General features: G+C 39.3%; 1 protein-coding gene across 1 annotated transcript in view; it reads right to left on the bottom strand.

Annotated features, from left to right (window-relative positions):
* CDC42BPB (CDC42 binding protein kinase beta) overlaps positions 1-21,119 on the bottom strand; it is a 106,097-nt gene that overhangs the window by 68,162 nt on the left and 16,816 nt on the right. The window contains exons 2-3 of the mRNA XM_015815657.1: positions 5,408-5,499; positions 1,907-1,990 (exon numbers count right to left, since the gene is read on the bottom strand). Coding sequence (XP_015671143.1) covers positions 1,907-1,990; positions 5,408-5,499 — 176 coding nt within the window. The remainder of the gene's footprint in view (positions 1-1,906; positions 1,991-5,407; positions 5,500-21,119) is intronic.

Raw genomic sequence — 21,119 nt, 5'->3', positions numbered from 1 at the left:
TTTCTTATTTTACACTATTTATTTTATCAGCTTTGCACTATTTAAAGAATAAATCCATAAAGTTTGTTAAGGGCCTGGAGAATAACAATCTATTTTTGTTCTATAACATTAAGTGGCCAGATTATATTATTTCAATATGAAAAATATCTTGCAAAACATATCAAATAATTATGAATTTGTTAAGCTGAATCAGCATTATCTATAAACGGTTGCAATCATTTTTATAGAAGCTATAATGATATAAAAGTGGAAGATTCTTAAACAATCATCAGTTGGCTTCTGTTATCATTATTTCAGGGTCATAACACAGAACATTTCTATGCATCACTCAAAAATATGCTTCACTAAGTTCAATTAGTGCAGAAACACATGGTCAATTTACTTTTTCCTTATTTTCATGCATGAACTACCCAGTTCCTTATTTTTGCCTAATAGTTTTATTATCCACTAGTTCTTCTTTCATTGTGGCATACCCCAGAATAAGTATAATTACATAATTATGAACGATTAATTGTAATAATTTGAACTATCCTAGGTAGCATGAAGGAAATTTCTAAATCTGCTATAAATTAGCACTACAAAAATCAACCTCCTTATGACATAATGTACAAGGTTATAACTTTTCAGCAAATATTATTTGGGTGGAAAAGATTATAGTATTTGTTTAAAGTCTGGGTCAGAAGCATTTACCTATGTTTTATAATTTGGGAATATATCCAGCAATTCATTGTAAGTGGACCTTCCCTTAAAATATTTGAAAAGCTTTACACAATATAGAGTGCTGAACAGCAGGACTTTTCTACGTAGACGTAGTGGGAACTAAGCTGCACTGATTCAGCAACCTCTTCCAAAATATTTAAAGAGATTTAGGATCCCTAATGTATACAGTATAAGCCTGTATCTATACAAATGTGGTATGGAAAAAGCAAGTCAAGAGTTTGAAATGCCCTACTTTGAGAAACAACTGTTTTGAATACGAAACGGGCTATTTCAAGCCTTTTGAGACCTTTTCAAACTTACCCATTTCCAAAATGGTTGAAATTGCCCATTTTGAGTTTATAACAGCTGCTTCACATTTGGATGGGATATTTTGAATTCAAATTAAGGCATTTTAAATTCAAATCAATTGGATTTGAAATATTTTGCATATCTTTACCAAAAACTCTTTTAATTCTTACTGAATTTGGCTATATTTTTATACATCATTTTAGTGAACCTGTTAAGGTATCAGACTAGAAACCTGGAGACTTAGGCACAAAACAAGCTGGGTGACTTTGGGTTACTCACTTTCTCTCAGCCCTAACACTGGGAAGCAATGGCAAACAACTTCTAAAAAAAACTTACCAAGAAAACCTCAGGGACTGATCAAGGCAGTCTCTGAGAATCAAACATGCTTGAACAGGAAAATAAGGCTGTATAAATCTTCATACTTAAAAATATTGGCAAATGAATTCTTGCTTTATATATGATATAATGCATATTACATTAAATATATATTATAATAAATAAAATATGTAAAATATATTTATTTAATAATCAACAGTCCTTAATTGATTTATTTGTGCAAAATCTACTTCTTTATAAAAATGAAACCAAACATCAGCCTTCCTTGAAATCCTGACTTTCAATGTAACCAAAGTCCAAGCTTCCATCTAGTAATTAACTTGGTTTTCATAGTAAATAAAAACCATGCTATATGAAAAAAAAATGGGGCAGACAGACTGGTAAATATAATGCAGATAGTGATAAATGCCACAAAAATACGATATTTGAGATAAAAAATCTTCAGGAAAAAAATTAAATTCCTATGTGCTTAAGTAGTAACTGTTTAATGCCGACAAAACTTCATTGTTATCTTCTTTAATACCATTTATAAAGAAATCTGAATTGAAAATATCAGACTTACCTCTGCCCTTTTAAGCATTTCCCATTTATTTAGGATTTTCATTGCATAAATGCGCTCTGTGCACTTCAGTTTTACAACTGCAACCTACAATTTAAAAAGTAAAAATAACTCCAAGACATTCTAGTATTATTTATTTATTTCAGTTTTGAAGCCACTTGACTCTCGGCATGTTACAGATAAAAACTTAAAAGAAAACAAGGTATATGAGGGGAAAAAGACATCAATCAGAGACAACATCCAACTAAACAAAGGCAAAACTTACAACAGCTCACTGCAAAACTGGAGGGGAGTGAAGCAGTGAATTGGTATCTCGCTTAATGACCCTTCACTTAACAATCCAGATTCTGTGCCAAATTGGGGTTGTAAGTGAACACTACTTGTATCCATCATTAAGAATCTTGGCTACTTTCCATAATGACATAATTTGTTCCCTACAGGGAGTGGCTGACATGAGAATTGTTTTCCCTCATTTTTATTACAGTTGACATAGGGGAAAGTTTCCATGAACCCTCTTACTTAGATTTTGGCTTGAACAGCAAAGTTAATTTTACTACAGGTAGTTGTTGACCTATGACCTCAATTGAGACCAACATTTCTATTGCTAAGCATGACAGTTGTTAAGTGAGTTTTGTCTCATTTTATGACTTTTTCAGTGCCGTTGTAACTTCGGATGGTCACTAAACAAATGGCTATATGTTGAAGACTATCTGAAGTGTTCTTCTTTGTTCTAGCCTTTATTGATGGGGGGGGGTAATCTACTCACATCTGTCCAAATTAAAAACAACAGATAGCAAGTAATGGGGGGGGGGAATCCTCATTGCCTAAAAGCTTTGGAGAATCATGCAAGTGATACCAGGCCACACAAAGAAATCAAATAGTCTATTCTTTAATAAGACATAGCCTCAGAAAAATAGCTATGACTATTTTAACTGAAGAAAAAAAAAATCCTAAATAAAATTGAATGTATATGGCTTCTATTATGTAAATATATTTGGGGGACAATCAAAATTAACTGAATAACATGCTGACATCTTTAGTAAGAACACTGCAACTTGATAGATGATTTAAAAATAGTGACTGGTCCTAATAATAGCAGAGAAAATAATTAGGTTAGCTTTGTCCTGAGACTAGAATATCTTTTAAGCACAACTATTTATACTTTCATTGGACTTTAGGGGACTTTGTCCTGGACTTTTAGCTTTGCCCTGGGGCATAGTATAGAGATGGCATTGAACACATTTGTCAGTAACGTCTCACAGAATCAGGACAGCAGTGGTGCAATTGTTCAGATCTCTCAGTGGCTTTTGATACCATTGACCATGGTAACCTTCTGGATGGACTGCAGGAATAAGAGTGGAGGCACAGTATTGCAGTGGTTCTTTCTCTGCAGTCAATTCTATTGGTATTGAAGATATTGAAAAGTGGGTACAGGATGGCACTAGATTGGATGTTTTCACCCATCCTGTTTAACATTTACAAGAAGTGTTGGGTGATGTCATTCATCAACAGAGACTCATGTATCAACAATATGCTGGTGATACCAAATTGAAAATCTCGAGCCCAATCTGACCAAAGGATTCTGTCTTATACCAATGTCTGAAGGCTACTGGGGTTGGATGGGAAGAAAGAAACTTAAACTCAGTCTTGATAAGACTAACTGGCTGGGTATTTTTGTCTGGCACCATGCATTCTTCCATGATTTGGATGAGGGGATAGATGGGGAACTCATCATATTTGCAGATGACACCAAGCTGGCAGGAATAGCCAACACTCCAGAAGATAGGCTTAAGATATAGAAGGATCTTGACAGACTTGAACATTGGGCGCTATCTAACTAAATGAAATTCAATGAAGAAAGTAAGGTTCTACATTTAGGCAAGAAAAACCAAATGCACAGGTACAGTATAGGTGGTACCAAGCTCAATAATAGTAACTGTGAGAGGAATCTTGGAGTCCTAGTGGATAATAATTTAAACATGAGCCAGCATTGTGCTGCAGCTGCCAAAAAAGACAACATGGTTCTGGGCTGCATTAACAGAGGGATAGAATCAACATCACGTGAAGTGTTAATACCATTTTATAGTGCCTTGGTAAGGCCACACTTGGAATACTGCATCCAGTTTTGGTCACCATGATGTAAAACAGATGTTGAGACTCTAGAAAGAGTGCAGAGAAGAGCAACAAAAATGATTAGGGGAATGAAGGCTAAAACATATTAAGAATGGTTGCTGGAATTGGGTATGTCTAGTTTAATGAAGAGAAGGACGAGGGGTGACATGATAGTTCCAGTATCTCAGGGGTTGCCACAAAGAGGAGAGAGTCAAGCATTCTCCAAAGCACCTGAAGGCAGGATGAGAAGCAATGGATGGAAACTAATCAAGAAGCAATCTAGAATTAAGAAGTAATTTCCTGACAGTTAGAACAATTAATCAGTGGAACAACCTGCTTCCAGAAGTTGTGAATGCTCCAACACTGAAGTTTTAAAGAAGAGATTGGACAACCATTCATCTGAAATGGTATAGGATTCCTGCCTAAGCAGGGGGTTGGACTAGAAGACCTCGAAGGTCCCTTCCAACTGTTATTCTGTTCTGTTCTGAAATGGGGTAGTACTCCCCAGGAGAAAACTAGTGTGCAATCTGGACTCATAACTCCTGCTTGAAGAGTAGATCCACCTATAGCCAGGAGGTATCTTCACTGTTGCATGTTGCAATAATCCACACAAAAAGATAATGTTATGAATGATTATGGCAAGGGGTTCCTGACCCTTGAAAACCACCCCAAAACTACAATTGATCTAGAGCACATCAACGGATGAAGTTATTGACACACCTTGAAATGTTTGTGTAACATCTTTGAATGCAAACTGCACTGGTTAACAGTTAGCCTCTGGTTGCAATTCAGAGTGCTATTTAAGACTTCTAAAGTTCTTCATGGACTAGGTTGGGCCTGGCTATCTGAGGGACCATCTTTTTCCTATTTTTTCTGCCCATTCAGTAAGATCTGACAGAGTGGGCATGTTCCAGATTCTGTCTTTAAAATATATCATCTGATGGGATCTCAGGGGTATGCTTTTTCTGTCACAGTGCCTGCATTGTGCAACAGTAATCTCTAGAGGTCTGAGTTATCTTGATCTTGACATTCTTTAAATAGGTCTTGGAAGATCTGGCTGTTTCCATAAGCTCTTGGTTAGGAAATATGTGCCTTTGTGAGAATTTTGTTAATGTGTTGTATATATTAATCTCCTGCTTTCTTTTTCTTTTGTAGTATTTGTTTTTAACTTATACACTGGGGATGGTTGTTATGAATTCATAACATTATAATTCATTATAAATAATATTGTGAGACGTAGCATACCATACAGATAATCTTTATTTATCTAGCTTCCATTGTAGAAGAGAGGTAAGTTCAAAACAAATAATTCTTCCACTGGAAGAATCTTTATTCATCAGTCAGTCAACAATATGTTTCCTTAGTCATCTGGGAGCTTTAAAGGTATCTTACCTCACCAAATGCACCTCTGCCAATGACTTTTATGATTTCAAAGTCATCTCGATGAAGTTGCATTTCCTTCACCAACTGTGTAAATGGTTTGGCTGTTTGAAAATAAGAGGTAATCTCAAGTTAAAATTTGTATATTGTATACTGATATAAGCTTTTGGATTGGTATCAATCGGTATATTAGTTAGATTTGATAATAAGTCATCAAAAATTGCTACCTCTATCACATACTATATGGTCAAGAAGAAATCAATTCTTTTTTTTCTAACAACAAAGAATCTTATCTAGTCTTCCTAGCACAACTAGTCAATGGATTTAAAAAAATGGGTGTCCAAAAAAAAAGCTTCCAACACATCTGCATTTTTTCAGTCCAAATAAAAATGCTAGCTGAGCTAGGAAGTAAGTAGGTAGTAAAAATTCTCAGAGATACAGAATGTAACAAGTATTAATAAAATTAGCAAAAGTGCTAACCTTAAAGAAGAGCCTCAAGCCTAGCTGCAAGAAATTAACAATTAGCCTCGGGAAGACAAGGCTTTCAGAAAGCTCTAAGGCACAGGTATCAAACTTGCCGCGTCATGTGACATGTTGTGACGTATTGCAACTTTTTTTGCATTGCCGGAGCTGGGGTGGGCATGGCCTCAGCATGATGCAATCGGCCCGCAGGCCAGCAGTTTGACACCCCTGCTCTAAGGTAAAAGTAATGCTTCAGATCAAGAATTATTTGGCCTTTGAATCTAAAAGAATCATTGTATAAAGTTCCATATTACCACTGTCTTATTAGCTCATACTTAATGTGTCCTATTAAATATTTTAATGTGCATATACATTAATGCAATGATTAATCCTAACCTTACTGATCACAAAATTAACTAGTTTGGTGTTGTTTATATCTAATCAAATGTTTATTACTGCAATCAATCAGTTAAAGATGATTTGCATATATCAATAAAGACGTTTTGTGCTCCATACCTTTCAGACTTCTCTATTCTGTCTCCAGTACCAAAATTTGTCAATAAACTTTTGCTTTAATGTAATTGGGCACTTAAATATATTCCTGAGAGAATTCTCCTATAGCAGTTGACACAATGTTGCCAATGCCACATTCAATAAACAACTTTGTCTATAAGTTTCCTTTCCCAGATATCTTCACAGGATCTTCAAATGGAAGTATTAGGAACAAACCTGGTTTTCTGATGGACACCAATTGATCCCATGTTCAATTACTAACCTTATATAATCTTGAAGTAATACCCACACTAGATCTAGAAGTACAATTTACTGATAGTTCACTGAGTGCATGGAGAGATAATTCTTATGTACTGTCTTCAGTCATTTCAAATAAAACTAACTGCTTATCAAGCCAAGTCCTAGAGATTTCATTATGTTCCATCAACTTAGTGTTGACTCTGAATGACCACATAGATCAATTTTCTCCATGGCAATCTGTCCCTAGGCTGGTCTTTCAGGTCTTCCAATGGAACATCCAACACTACTATAATTGAGTCTAACCAGTTTACTCCCATTCTTCTTCCCTTTCCTTCCATCTTTCTCAAGCATTAGAATCTTCTCTAGAGAGCTAGAATTTCACATCATGTGTCTGGAGTAGGATAATTTGAGTGTGATCATTTGTGATTTGACTGAGAACTCTTGAGTTCATTTGTTCAATGATCCATTTGTTCCACACACACACACACACCCTTGGCTGTCCGCAGTATATATCAAAGTCTTCCTCAACACAAAACTTCAAAAGTACCAATAGTCTTTCCATTCTGCTTTTTCAAAATCCAATTTCTCTTTCTATATTGCAGAGAATACCATTGCTTATACTATTTTGATATAAACATATCATATAAACATCTGAATGTCTTTTTCAAGGCTTTCATGAATACCAGTCTACAGCATATTTCTTAACAGCTTGTTCCTTTACTGTTGATGTTTGATCATAAAAGGCAGAAGGTTACACTTCTTTTTATCTTAATTATCAGTTCTACAACTTATAACAGCCATTAATTAAACCACTAAATAAGGAATAAACATGGTTTATAAATGACAATGGTTTGATTCACAAATAATCCAAAACCACATTAGAGTTTAGCATAATACATGAATAATCACAAAAAAAAAATTGAAGGCATGTTTAGTGCATTTTAATATGTATTTGTATAACACATGACCCCACAACTCCAAAAGTGAACTTATTCTTATTCCAAGTTTACCACATTTTCAATATTCACATTCTAGAAATGCATGCACCCACAAGCAGCTATAAGAAGTTTCCAAGTAAGATAAGAACAATTCTTAAATAACCTGTCCTGGCCATGGAAATCAGACACACTAGTAAGTTTTATATTTTTACTAAAAAAAGTTTCCAAACAGAACTTTAATGGCAAAAAAGATTGAACAAACAATCATAATTTCTCACACCCAAAATACCCAGCCCACAAAAACTCAACCAACTTAAATTAGAAATAAGAAAGACTTTAAATTGTAAACAAGGTACTAGAGGGTCAAAAAAAAAAAATACAATATAAGGGTTCAGGGTTACTGCTTGAGAGGGTAGGCTTAAGGAATTCAGGAATACAATGGTGAAGTAAATGGAGAATTGTTGCCAATGGACCTGTCAGGCACACAGCTTCTCTTACATAAAGGTAGCATGATCCGGATTTGTTCCATGGGGGGAGGAGGGGTTCATTCTGGCCAATAGTCTTCCTGAGTGCCTTTGATCAGCCCACCTCTTTTCAAATTGAGAGAAGGTGCTAGTTCCACCTCTTCATCTTCTGAGGCCAGGGATAGCTGCTTCTCCTGGTTTCTAAGCAATGCTGCTTTCCCTGCCTGACTCTTCCAACTGAATCCCCTCAGGCTACTGACCCTCCTGTAAATCCTCTTCATCTTCAGAGTCCGAGCTGGCCATGACACTAAGGGTAGCAAGAAATCAGTAAATCTCACAATAACCCTGGCATTCTATTTATTCTAATCCTCTTTTGAAATTAGCAGCCAATCTACTTAAAAGAAGTCATTGAAATAAAACAGACAACTCTGATCCATTAATAACTCAACAAATTATGAAATCAACTTTCAACAGATAAATTAGCATAAGTGTGAACCTAGCTATTACATATTGATTCTATGTTCTATGTTCTATAATCACTGACTGGTCTGAAAGTTCCATTTTATAAGAAAGAGTTGTAGCATCTTAAATACAAAGACATTTATTATTAAATAAACTTTGGTGGTCTATATCAGATGTATGGAATATTGAGACAAGAATATAACCCTACCCATAATTAGAAGCAGGGAATAGCTGAAATAGTAAACAAATAAGTGAGAGGAAAAAGAAAAGCAGAAAGTAGTGGCAATGACAATTCCTTCATAACAACAGCCAATAGTTGTTGAATATGACAAATGCTTCTAGCATGTTGTGTTGAATAACCTTTATACAGTCATATAAAAAAGAAAGTACACTCTCTATGAATTCTATGGTTTTGCATATCAGGACATAGTAAAAATCATCTGGTCCTTAGCAGTTCTTAAAATTAGGTAAATACAACCTCAGATGAACAACATATTACATCATGTCATCATTTATTTTTCAAAAAAGAAAGCCAAAATCTTACTGGGGACTGATTCTATTTTCCATCTAATAGTTGAGGGAAAGTGGGAAGAAGAAGAAAGGATGAATATTTGTGTTCCACCAAGAACAGATTCTGTGGCAGCAGTTTCACCTGCATCTCATAGGTACATATAAGACATTGTTTGTAAGAGAAGAACTGACAGATTGACATTTGAAGCAGAATAGCAGAAAGGAGAAGGGAGGAAAAAGCAGACACATAGTGATGGGGAGGGGAAGTATGAAAGTCATGATTTACTTAATCACCTGAGGTATTTACAATAGGTTGCTAATAGTTCACACACAACACAATGGCATGAACCATGCTTTCCCAGAGTTAGTGGCTGGTTAATATATTAAATTTAGCCAAAACCTAGTAAGTGATGTATAATAGCTTAAACACAAGGTTGGAACTCTGTCAGTGATGATTCACATAAGTTTAGTAAATTTCCTCAGAAGATTGTAGGGAAAAGATGAAATAACAATTTCATTTTTAAAGTTTAAAATATTTTACAACTTTCAAAAATAAAACAATAGATCAACAATTTGTAGCACAAAGTATCAGTCAATTAAATAATGTCACGTCTCAGAGCATCAAGTTTCTCTGTCACAGCACCTTTCCTCTGCAATAGTATTCCCCCAGATATTTCCATATGGCTCCCATCCTGATGCTGCAAAAGGCACTGAAAACCTGATGATTGGAGGTGCCTAGCAGGGCTTGGGATGGTAGAGAAGTGAATTAATTACTTTAAAAAAACACACCATAAGATTGCACAAGGTCACTCAGTAGGCTACATGCAATCTGCAGGCCATATGTTGTACAGTCCTGATCTATGCTATTCCATAAATAATAGTGGCAAGTCTTTCAAAAAAAAAATCTATATCAGGCATGAATTGAAAATACCAGAAAATGTGGGATTTTGAAACAGCTCTGTTTTGACTTTAAAAGATTCTGTATTTGCTTGAGAAGTCCAAAGTCCAAAGTTTATTTCTTGCTCTCAAAATTGTGACATCTTGATCACAAAAAAGAGTAGTTTGTATTCAAAATTTTCTGCACATATCTAATTCTTCCTAATTAAGGGAATATTAGCCTACCTCCAAATTGGTCAGCATACTGAAAATATGAGAATGGAAGATTTATAAACAGAATCAAGTATGCCTGCAATGGAAAACTGGTACCCGCTGTTGATGGGCTAAGTCTAAATCTCTCCTGAACACTTAACATCACATAATAAGGCATTTTCCTACTTCTGTAAATCTCACTCTTATGGAGAAACACTTTAAATTACACAAAGATCTTTGAAAAAATTCCACCTGAATATTGTCCCAAAATTAAATGTTAAAGGAATACACTATTTTAAAAGCATTTGTATCAAACACACCAGTGAAAACTAATTCTATTGCTAATTACACCATTGTTTATTTAATAAATGACAGTATATTGCCTGTCAGTTTCATTAAAGGTAAAGATAAGGTCGTCTAAGACTTCCATGTAGTTTTTTTGGCAACCATATGGAACTGGTTTACCTTTACATTCTAAAGTGACTTCACAGATTAGCCTATAGATTTGGTATTTCCTGATAATTTCCCATCCTCGAATTATCCTAGAGCAATCCTGCTTAGCTTTGACAATAGCCAAGATCAGCCAGGTGCTATTGTCTAGCTAGGCAATGATTTAAATGGCAAAACAAACAAACAAAGACAGGACCATGTATACTTTTCTCTACTTCTCAGTGTTGTCATTCTATAATCATAACTAATTTGAATTAAAATTAAAATAAGAACTGATTGCAGGTTCATTTTGGAAAAAAAACTGAACCTCAAGTAACCTACAGATTAAAACCTATATCTTAATTTTATTACCCACTGTCCTCCCTCAGTTCTTTCAAGAATTAAGTGTCCTTTTTTAATAAAGGGGAGAAATCACTGTGTTCATTTCTCCATCTAATACCAGTCTGAGCTAAACTAAATAGTCTATACATGAATTTATTTATGTAATTATTTTTATGCCATCTGGTTTTAAATGTCCTTGAGGTGGTTTACAAACATGAACAAATCTCAGGCTCATGAACAAGAGTGAGAACAAGGAGAAGGGATAAAAGAGAGAAAAATAATACATCTGATCACATTCAAAAACACATTATACACATAGAAACTTTAATATCTCAGAGAGGTACTGTAAATAACCTGAAATGACTGCATTCAGTACAAATTTTCATTAGTCTACATCATACATGATTATTTCAATGTTACTGCCTGTTGGTAGGGGTGAAATGAGGGCAAGGTAATGTATACTATGAGGAAGTGTTTAGGAACCAAATAAGAACAAAAAGATTCTTATATTTCATCTGAGCTCCCTTTTACAGGGAAAAAAGAACTGCCTGAATACTGTATGTTATAATTACATTCAAGCAACCAGAATGCCTATCTTCAGTCAACCATAATGTTTGAAAATGAGAGATAAGTACACAAAGGAAATAGCCCTGATGTTTTATAAATACTCCTGAAGGACCTTTGAATGTTATCAGACACAAACATTCATTTATGTATTCATTACATAATAATCCTAAAAAAGTTATAAAATGTTGTCTTCTATGGGAAGTCCCATCCAACTTTATCCTCTCAAGAGCAAACCTGGAAAATGAATGGGGTGGAATGCAAATGAGTCTTAGCTACTTGTGTGAACAGCTTTTATGGCATATAAAATCTACCACAAGTGGTCCTCGCATATCAATTATTCGTTCGGTAACTTTTCAAAGTTACAATGGTACTGTCAACGCTGCAAATACTGTATATTCTTGCTTTGACAATGTGCAGAACTGTCTGGTATATATATAGTTAAACCAGCAACTGGGAAAGAGGGAGGAGCATAAGGATAGCCTGGGAGAAAGAAACCGGAAGTAAATCACATCTTCCAAGTTGATTGGAAGATGTGAACCATGACCCTACAATAAGGGAGTGGAAAATGTTTGGAATGTTATGCGTAACGGAAGAGAAGCAGACCTAAGCATTCCACCATGCTGTGCTGACGTATTGTAACCTTAATAAATGCTTTTAGGAGAAAACATGCCTGAAAGTCCTTTTAAGTGTTTCGTTACTCAGACACTTGACAGGTACCAAATGAATGGTAGATACAAAGAGTAGTTTTTGTGATCAAAATTGGCAGCCTATCCATATTTACCACATGATGCACCACCAACTGATTCTACCTGCCTATCCCCCACAATATATTCACCCCTTTGGCTGTCCTGTGCTCTGCCGCTGCTGCCTACCCCTCATGGAGGCATTCCAAAGGGCCAATAGTTGCAATGGCTAGGCACAGCAACAGGAGAAAGAAGACAGCAAAGGTCAGCTTGGGGGGGGGGGGTATAGGGAAGCAGGACTAAACAATGGCAGTGGAGTGCAGGGCGGCCAAATGGGCAGAGGAGAGGGGAGATAGGCAAATAGGGAGACTTGTAGATGCGAGCTCAGCAGGGCAGCTCTCTTCATCTGCTGAAGAGAGATCAACGGGTCCAGGCAGGAAAAAGGTAGCAAGATAGAGCTGGCAGTTTGCATAGGGTCGGAAAAGCATGAGGTCCTCATCTAAGTACCACAAGCAAGGCCACCAGTACTGTCATCATAAGTCATACAGTCACGTGGTATTTTGCCCAACGACCAATTTGCTTCACCAATCCCAATTAGAGTCATTATACAATATAATGACTGTAGAAGAGCAAGCTAGACACTTTTCTGACATTTTTTTCATTACACAATTTTTTAAAAAATACATTTTGAATTGTGAAGGAATCTGTCATTTCTTTCACCCGTAACTGATAAAACAGAATGAAATGCCTCTTCATGTTTCTTTTTTTTTGTAAAAGTTTTTATTGATTTTTTTCCCCATACATTCAGTAATAATTTTTCAACAAGCGTGCTGTCTGAATTTACATTCACTAATACATATTTAATTCCTAATCCTTTATTCTTTCCTCTAGCCATCGATAAAATAAGTCCCAAATTTCATAATATTCCGTTTCTTCTTTTATTCAGTCCTGCCATTTCTCCATATTATTCTATCTTTCCCAATAGTTTAGGAATCATCTCCAAAGGTTCTTCTAGAATAAACACCAAATCATCAGCAAATGCTTGTAATTTATATGTTTCGCCTTTTATTTCTAGTCCTTTAATTTCTATATCTTGTCTAATATTTCTATTTAGAATTTCCAAAGTGAAAATAAATAACAATGGGGATAATGGACATTCTTGCCTTGTGCCTTTTCTTATCTCAAAGTTCTCAGTAAATAAATAATGAAATAATTAAATAAATAAATAAATAAATTCAGTTAGGAATCTTGTCAGTCTCTCTGCCATTATTGAAGTAAAATTATAATCCACATTTAGTAACAATATTGGTCTATAATTTTTTATCTGTGTCAAATCTGAGTCTTCTTTTTTGTATTAAGGTAATATTTGCTTCTATCCATGTATTTGGGAGTTTAGCCTCAAACAAAAGTTCATTGCAAACGTCTTTCAGTGGTTCACTTAGTGTATCTTGTAAAGCTTTATATAACTCCGCCGGTAGTCCATCTGGCCCCGGTGTTTTCTTGTTGTTTTGTCTTCTTATGGCCTCTGTTATTTCCATCACTGTTATTTTTTCCTCTAACATAATCTTACAGGTTTCTGAAATTTTTGGAAGATTATTTTCTTCCAGATATTGGATCATTCTCTCTCTTGGAATTTCTTCTGTGTCATACAGTTTCTTGTAATATTCATTAATTATCTTTTTTATTTCTTCATTTTTAAATTGTAGGCAACCTTTTTCATCTACTAAATTGTTTATCATTTTCTTCTTCTGTTTTTTAAGTTTATAAGCTAACCATCTTCTTGATTTATTTGCATTTTCAAAAAAGTTTTGTTTTGCTCTTTTTATTTGCTGTGCCAATTTTTCTGAATCCAACAGATTTAATTTGTGTTTTATTGTTTCCATTTCTCTTTTCAGAATCTTCTTTTGTGGGTTCATTTGCAGTTCTGATTCTAGTTTTTCAATTTTTTTCTTTTAATAGTATATATTGCTGTCTTTTCTGTTTGTTTTTTGCCATGTATGTTATAGCGATACCTCTAAAGTATGCTTTGGCTGTATCCCATACATTTTGTAATGTTGTATCTTCTTTTTTGTTTTCTTTGAAGAAAAACTCCATTTCTTTTTTTGCTAGTTCTACAAATTCTCTTTCTTTTAATATAGATTGGTTCAAAGTCCATCTTGATTTTTTTTTCCCTCTCCATGTCACTTTTAAAGAGTTGTGATATACCGATGCACCTGGTTCTATCTCAATTTCCTGCATATTTGTCCTCAGTTCAAATGTCATCCAGATCATGTCAATTCTGGACCAGGATTTTTGACTGTTTGAATAAAATGTGTATTGTAATTTTCCTGTCATTTCTTTCACCCGTAACTGATAAAACAGAAAGAAATGCCTCTTCATGTTTCTATCATATTTAATAATAAAATTAAGGCGAGGGAAGGAGGGACAGAGAGAGAGAGGAGCAGGAATAAATACATTTTATAAGCAGGTAGTTTAATTTTAAAATCTAGTGCTTTCAAAATAAAAGCAAAACTCGAAATGCTTTTAAGAAAAGAATCTTCCTTTTTCTTCAAAATGGATACATTGTGAAGTTATTATTATTGCTGGATATAATGTAAATATGTGTACAGAACATATTGCCACCTAAAGATAGAGAGCAAAGGGTAGCAATTAGTGAACACAAAGGTGTGGTATACCATTCTTTTTGTTCCATTTCCTTGTAATGAGTTGCAATACATAACCAGTCATACTCAATTTTGTCCTCACCCTATCTTACTTCCTTAGTGATCTGGTTTTGATTGAAGGCCAATGAGAGTCAAACCTTTGCCTTGGGCAAAATCTATGAAAATGCATGAATCACACTCCCTGTTGTTATAATTGCAGTAATGAAACAAATTTTCAATAGTAAAACTTTAAATTTGTAAGGAATGCTAAAAAAAAAAAGTTTTCCAGATGGTTTGTTTTGCAGGCTCCAACTTCTGTCTGAGAAGTAGCCATTCTTTGGAATGCCTTTTTTGTCTACTATTCCCTTGATTAAATCAGCATTCTGGATTAATATTTAGAAAGATATTGTACAAGTCCCATATAAGCAAACCCAATGATACAAGTTACTTTACTGAAAACAAATGTACAAAATGTTTAGGACCAGAATACCTAAACAAACAAACATCTGCTCACTCCTTTGGGATCCGCCCATCTATCATAATAGAAAGAATGAACCTCCAGTATGCCCCACCTCTTCCATATTCTAACTGCTGAAAATTTGGAAAAAAAAAGTTATATTGAGCAAGAGCCAATTTTGGAATATGACATTCTTGAATCATAGAAGTAGGTTCTGCTCCCTGTCAAATCTTTCATTTGAAAAGTTTTTGTTCAGACTTTTTAAGAGGTGTATTCTTTGTCTTTTTCCCTTCCTCCATCACTCTAGTTTAAAAATCAGTGCTTTTAAACCAATGTCCATAGTCTTTGATAAACTAAAACAGATCATGAGTCCCATGCTGAATCTACAAAAGATAATCAGAAAACAAAATGAGATTTCATAGAAAAAATTGAATCAGATAAAACTTCAAAATGTGTAAAAGCATTCTACATTCAATTATAATAACTGTACCTATTCTTTATTATATGTCTTGATGGTACTGACTGTTTACTGCTTAAAACCATTATCTATCTACCTACCTACCTACCTATGTATCACAAAACAAAAACTCTGTTTTAACATCCCATCAATTGTCACATAAAAAGACCTACAGATAATTACAGGACATCTAGTGAAAATCCATCTAATGAAAACCTAAACCCATCCAATGAAAAGAGGAAAAAGCCGCAGCAATAGAGTTGCAAGTTTTATTTCAGAATCATATAGCAAAAGAAAAAGCAATGAGCATCCTGATGCACTATGAAGCATTTTTAAAAAAACATTTTACTTTTTTTCTCAAGCATACAGCAATTTTTAGCACATCCAGATATTTCAGAATGAAGTAGTAAACAGTTGGAACTTAGGGTAGATATCACCTAATTCTCCACTACTGATGTCAAAAAGATCTATAAAATCTATAAGCTTCTATACTTCCTCTATTAGGGAAGGGGCGTTGTCTTACCTGAACGCCTTTTCTCAGCATGATGATGGAGAATCCACGGATGGGTGTTCCTTACGTTCCTGCCCAATCAGACTAAGTCTGGAAAAATTTGCCATGCCTCCTGCTGGGTGGATCTTGTCCCAGTTACGACGAAGGCGAAGCAACAGATGACAGTCTGACATGTTGACTCCTCCTACCCCTGGCACAGGACCTGACGGACACTAAAGGGGTGGGTGTGGATTCTTCATCATCATGCTGAGAAAAGGTGTTCAGGTAAGACAACACCCCTTCTCCAGCATGAGGATGGAGAATCCACAGATGGGACATACCAAAGCTCCACTGTCCCTAAGGGAGGGAATCAGTCTGGGCCTGTGTCCCACTGGAAGACACTACTTGTTGCAATACCCTCCGACCAAATGAGGCATCTGTGGAGGCAAATTTGTCCATTTTGTAGTGCCGTACGAAAGGGGAAGGCGAAGACCAAGTCGCCGCTCTGCAGATCTCATCAATGGAAGCTTGCGTTGCCCAAGCCGCCGAGATTGCCGAACTGCAGGTGGAATGAGCAGTGATACGGCCGGGCACGGGTAAGGAATGTGACTGGTAAGCCTTCGCAATGCAAGCCTTGATCCACCTGCCTATGGTCAATGAGGAAACCTTCTGTCCCATGGAAGAGGGTTGGAAAGAGATGAAAAGCGCTTCTGATTTGCAAAAGACAGAAGTTCGCTTGATGTACTGCCTTAATGCCCTGCATACATCTAGAGTGTGCCATCACCGTTCCAGGCCGTGAGATGGACGAGGACAAAAGTTAGGAAGTATCACCTCTTGGGACCTGTGGAACAGGGTGTTGACCTTGGGAACAAATGATGGGTCCAAACGAAGGACTACCCTTTCACTGTGGAAAATACAAAGGTCCTCTCTGACGGAGAGAGCTGCCAGTTCCAATATGCGTCTGGCTGATGTGACAGCTACCAGGAAGGCTACCTTCATGGACAGGAGCCGCAGTGAACAGTCCGTAATGGGCTCGAACGGTGAATAGGTAAGGGCCTGTAAGACCCGAGACAAGTCCCAAGAGGGATACTGATGGACCGTAGGGGGTTTGAAGTTAGTGGCACCCTTGATAAAGGAGCGCACCATGGGGTGCTGCACTAGGGGGGTTAAATCATCGCATGTCAGCACCTGTCTGCGAATGGTACTAGGTGACAAGCCCTTGTCAAGCCCCTCCAACAAATACTCCAGGATTCTCGAGATGGTGATTGACGAGACATTGAAGTGGTTCCTGGTGCACCAGAGACTAAAGTTCTTCCACGTGGAATCATAGATCCTATTTGTGGAGGGGCGTCTGGATGCCTGGATCATAGAGATTACTCTCGACGAGAAGGATTCTCGGGTCAAAAGTCGCCGCTCAAGTGCCAGGCGGTTAATTGGAGCCACTGAGGTTCTGGATGCTGCAGGGCTCTCTGGCTGAGGGCAATGCAGTCTGAGGGGATTCTCCACGGGGGGGAGATTGAAAGGCCTACAAGGTCGGCAAACCAGGGACGTCTCAGCCAGTGTGGAGCAATGAAAATGACCTCTGCCCGTTCCTGGAGTACCTTGCAAATGGCCGCTGGGATCAGAGGGAGAGGAGGGAAGGCGTATAGCAGTTCCCTGGGCCATGGGCTGCGGAGGGAATCCGTCCTCTCTGCTCCTGGAGAAGAAAACCGGGAGAAGAACCGTGGGAGCTGAGAGTTCGCCAGAGAGGCGAACAAGTCCAGTGTGGGGTGACCGAACTTGCGTGCGGCCTCCGCAAACAAGTCGGGGTGCAGACGCCACTCAGAATGGTCTACTGTCGACCTGCTCAGAAAGTCCGCCTGACAATTGGTTTCCCCCGAAATGTGTTCCGCCTTGAGGGAGGGAAGGTTGGCCTCAGCCCAAGAACCCAACAACTGGGACTCGGTCATGAGGGGCCTGGACCGGGTACCCCCTTGTCGGTTCACATGGGCTTTGGCTGCTACATTGTCCGTAAGGACTAGGACGTGACGTCCCGCTACAGTCTTTGAAGTGTCGTAGGGCAAGATGTATGGCTCTGAGCTCCAGCCAATTTATGCTGTTCTTCAGCTCCGATCGAGACCACCGGCCCTGGGCCAGCTGGGATCCTAAGTGTGCCCCCCAACTGAACAGACTTGCTTCGGTCGTCAGAGTGATCCGGGCTGGTTCTCTGAACAGACAGCCCCTGGCTACCGCTGGTGAGGTCTACCAATGAAGGGATCTCAGGGTTTGGGGGGGGGGAACTGAGACCCTTTGATTGGAGGAGCTCGTGCCCAGACTTTGGAACGAGAGTAGGAACCATTGCAGGTTCCTGGAGCGTAGCCTGGCCCAAGGCACTATGGACATGCAAGAGACCATCTTTCCTAGCAATTGTGAAAGCATGGCCAGGGAGACGACCCGTTCCCTTTGGACTTGCAGTACCAGGGCTCAGATACTGTCCTGGCGCTCCCGCGCCAAATAGACCATGCACTGTTCTGTGTCTATGACTGAGCCAAGGTGGAGGAGGCGAGTGGAGGGAACTGTCTGGCTCTTCAGGAAGTTCACCGAAAACCCGTGATCCTGGAGGGTCTCGATGCACAAGGCTAGGTCCGATTGAGCCATCTGGGAGGAGGTGGACTGGACTGGATTCATATCGGAATTACCCTCAGGTGAGCGGCTAGCGTGGCCAAGATCTTTGTGAACACTATTGGGGAGGATGAAAGGCCAAACGGGAGGGCCCTGTACTGATAATGGTGGGCATTGTAGCAGAACCTGAGGAAACTCCGATGGTCGGGAAGGATAGGGACATGTAAGTATGCCTCCGTGAGGTCGATGGACGTCAGGAAGTCGCCTCTCCTGATGCTGGCCAAGATAGATTGTAGTGTCTGCATTTTGAATTTTTTGTACATCAAATGGGAATTTAACCCCTTTAGATCGAGTATGGCTCTCCATCCTCCCGAGGTCTTTGGCACCACGAAGAGGATGGAGTAGAAGCCCTTGTTTAATTGTTCAGCCGGGACTGGCTCTATGGCCCTTATTTCTAAAAGATGGTGAATGGCCTCGTTCATGAGGCTTCTCTTGGCCGGATTCCGTGAGATTGGACAAGATCTGAAACAATCTGGGGGTCTGGACAAAAGCTCTAGAGACAGACCGTCCCTGATTGTATTGAGGACCCAAGCGTCTGTGGTGGTGACCTCCCATCTGTGGATGAAGAGGGACAGTCTGCCACCTATGAGAGGACCCCCCCTGAAGTCACTTATGTCTTCTAAAGGGACAGCCTCCCGTGCCTCGAAAAGGCCGCTTTGATTGGAACTGCTGCCTAGGCCTAGGGCCAGGGCGGTCCGACTGGCGATCATGTCTGGGAGGAAAGGGGCGGGGAGGCTGATTCCACTCTGAAGTTGACCCCGCGCAGAAGGACTGCCTGTGGGAGTAAGGGTTGGCCTGTCTGTCCGGCCGTCTGGCAATATGAGATATCACCTTGCGCTTGTCCCAGTTCTCTGAAAGGTAAGGGTTAAGGGCCTCGCCAGTTTTCCTCCCGTGTAAGGGGCGGTTGTTAGGCGCCACTTGTATTTCAAGTCTGCCCGCCACTGCTTGAGCCATAGGAGCCTACGGGCTGTTACGTTGGAGGCTATTGTTCTGTCCCCCGTCCGACCCACACACCCCAACCAGTCAGCCGAGGCCTGAAAAACTACTCGGCACAGACAAAGACAAATGAATTTCTTGGCAACAACTGCGTAGCTGCCTGCCAAGCCTTTACTGATAAGACACAGTAAACAGAGATAACTTGCCAGAGTGCTTGCAACAGAATATCCAGCAAAAATTGTCCGTCACGAAAATTCACATGCCACACCCCTTGCTTATGTAGCCAGTGGGGTGTGGCCCAGTGACTCAGCTGAACTATCTGGCACGACGCGTCCGCTGCTGCGCACGCTTGTCCTTCCGATGCTGGCGTGGATCCAGCCAAGACGTATCCTCGTCAGAGTCCGATACACCTGGCTCCTGGCCGATCCCAGAAGCACCGGGCTCCTGGCCAATCCCAGAAGCACCGGGCTCCTGGCCAATCCCAGAAACACCGGGCTCCTGGCCAATCCCAGAAACACCGGGCTCCTGGCCAAACTCCTCGCTGTCGGAAGGCACCGAAGGCTACACCAGAGGGGAAGGGCCTGGAGAGGGAGGCCTAGCCATCTCCTCTCCTTCATGTTCAGAGCCTTCCTCCTCTGATGAGAGGGACCCACCGGACGGAGCCACAACAGCTATAGCTCTGGAGGAGAACCTGGCTGCATGTAGTGATGCATCTGCCATGTATTTGGATGTCGCCACTAGCTTACCCAGGTTCTGATGGGCGTGTACCTGCTCCGGGGGAATCATGGACTGAACCTCTTGAAGCCAGATGATGGAGGTTCTGGCAAAAAAGGAGGTGGACGTGGATGCCTTCAACGACCACGCAGAAGCTTGATGGGATCTGCGTAGAGAATACTCAGATTTCCTGTCCTCCGCCTTTAAGGCCTCCGCCATGTCTCCTGACACCACGGAGGAGGAAAAAAGAGGTGTTAAGGAATCCTCCACCACCGGAACCTCCAACATGTCTGACAAGGAGGGGGCCACGTTGAAAAGTCTCTTTTCCATTCCCCCGGGTGTGGGGAGGTTGCCAGGCATTGCCCATTGCTTTTTTACCGTACTGTGAAAGAAAGCACGGCAGGGGATATATCTCTGAGTGACGACGGGTTCTGAGAATAGTGGGTTGGAACCCTGGGGGGTGGGAGGTGGCTGTGTCTCCGACTCAGGATCGATCTTAGCGGCAGTACTGGCCTTGAGCAGCAAAGATTTAAATAAAGCAGGATCAAATAGTCCTACGGAGGGGGAGGGGTCCAGGGATGATTCTTCATCCTTGGAGGGTTGAATCTCCCCTTGCTCATATTCCTCGGAACCTGATTCCCTGTCCTGAGAGGACCGGTCCGAGTATA

Source organism: Protobothrops mucrosquamatus, unplaced genomic scaffold, assembly GCF_001527695.2.
Source record: "Protobothrops mucrosquamatus isolate PMUCROS unplaced genomic scaffold, P.Mucros_1.0 scaffold359, whole genome shotgun sequence".
In the NCBI taxonomy this organism is placed as follows: Eukaryota; Metazoa; Chordata; class Lepidosauria; order Squamata; family Viperidae; genus Protobothrops; species Protobothrops mucrosquamatus.
This window is presented reverse-complemented; position numbering and strand designations above follow the sequence as displayed.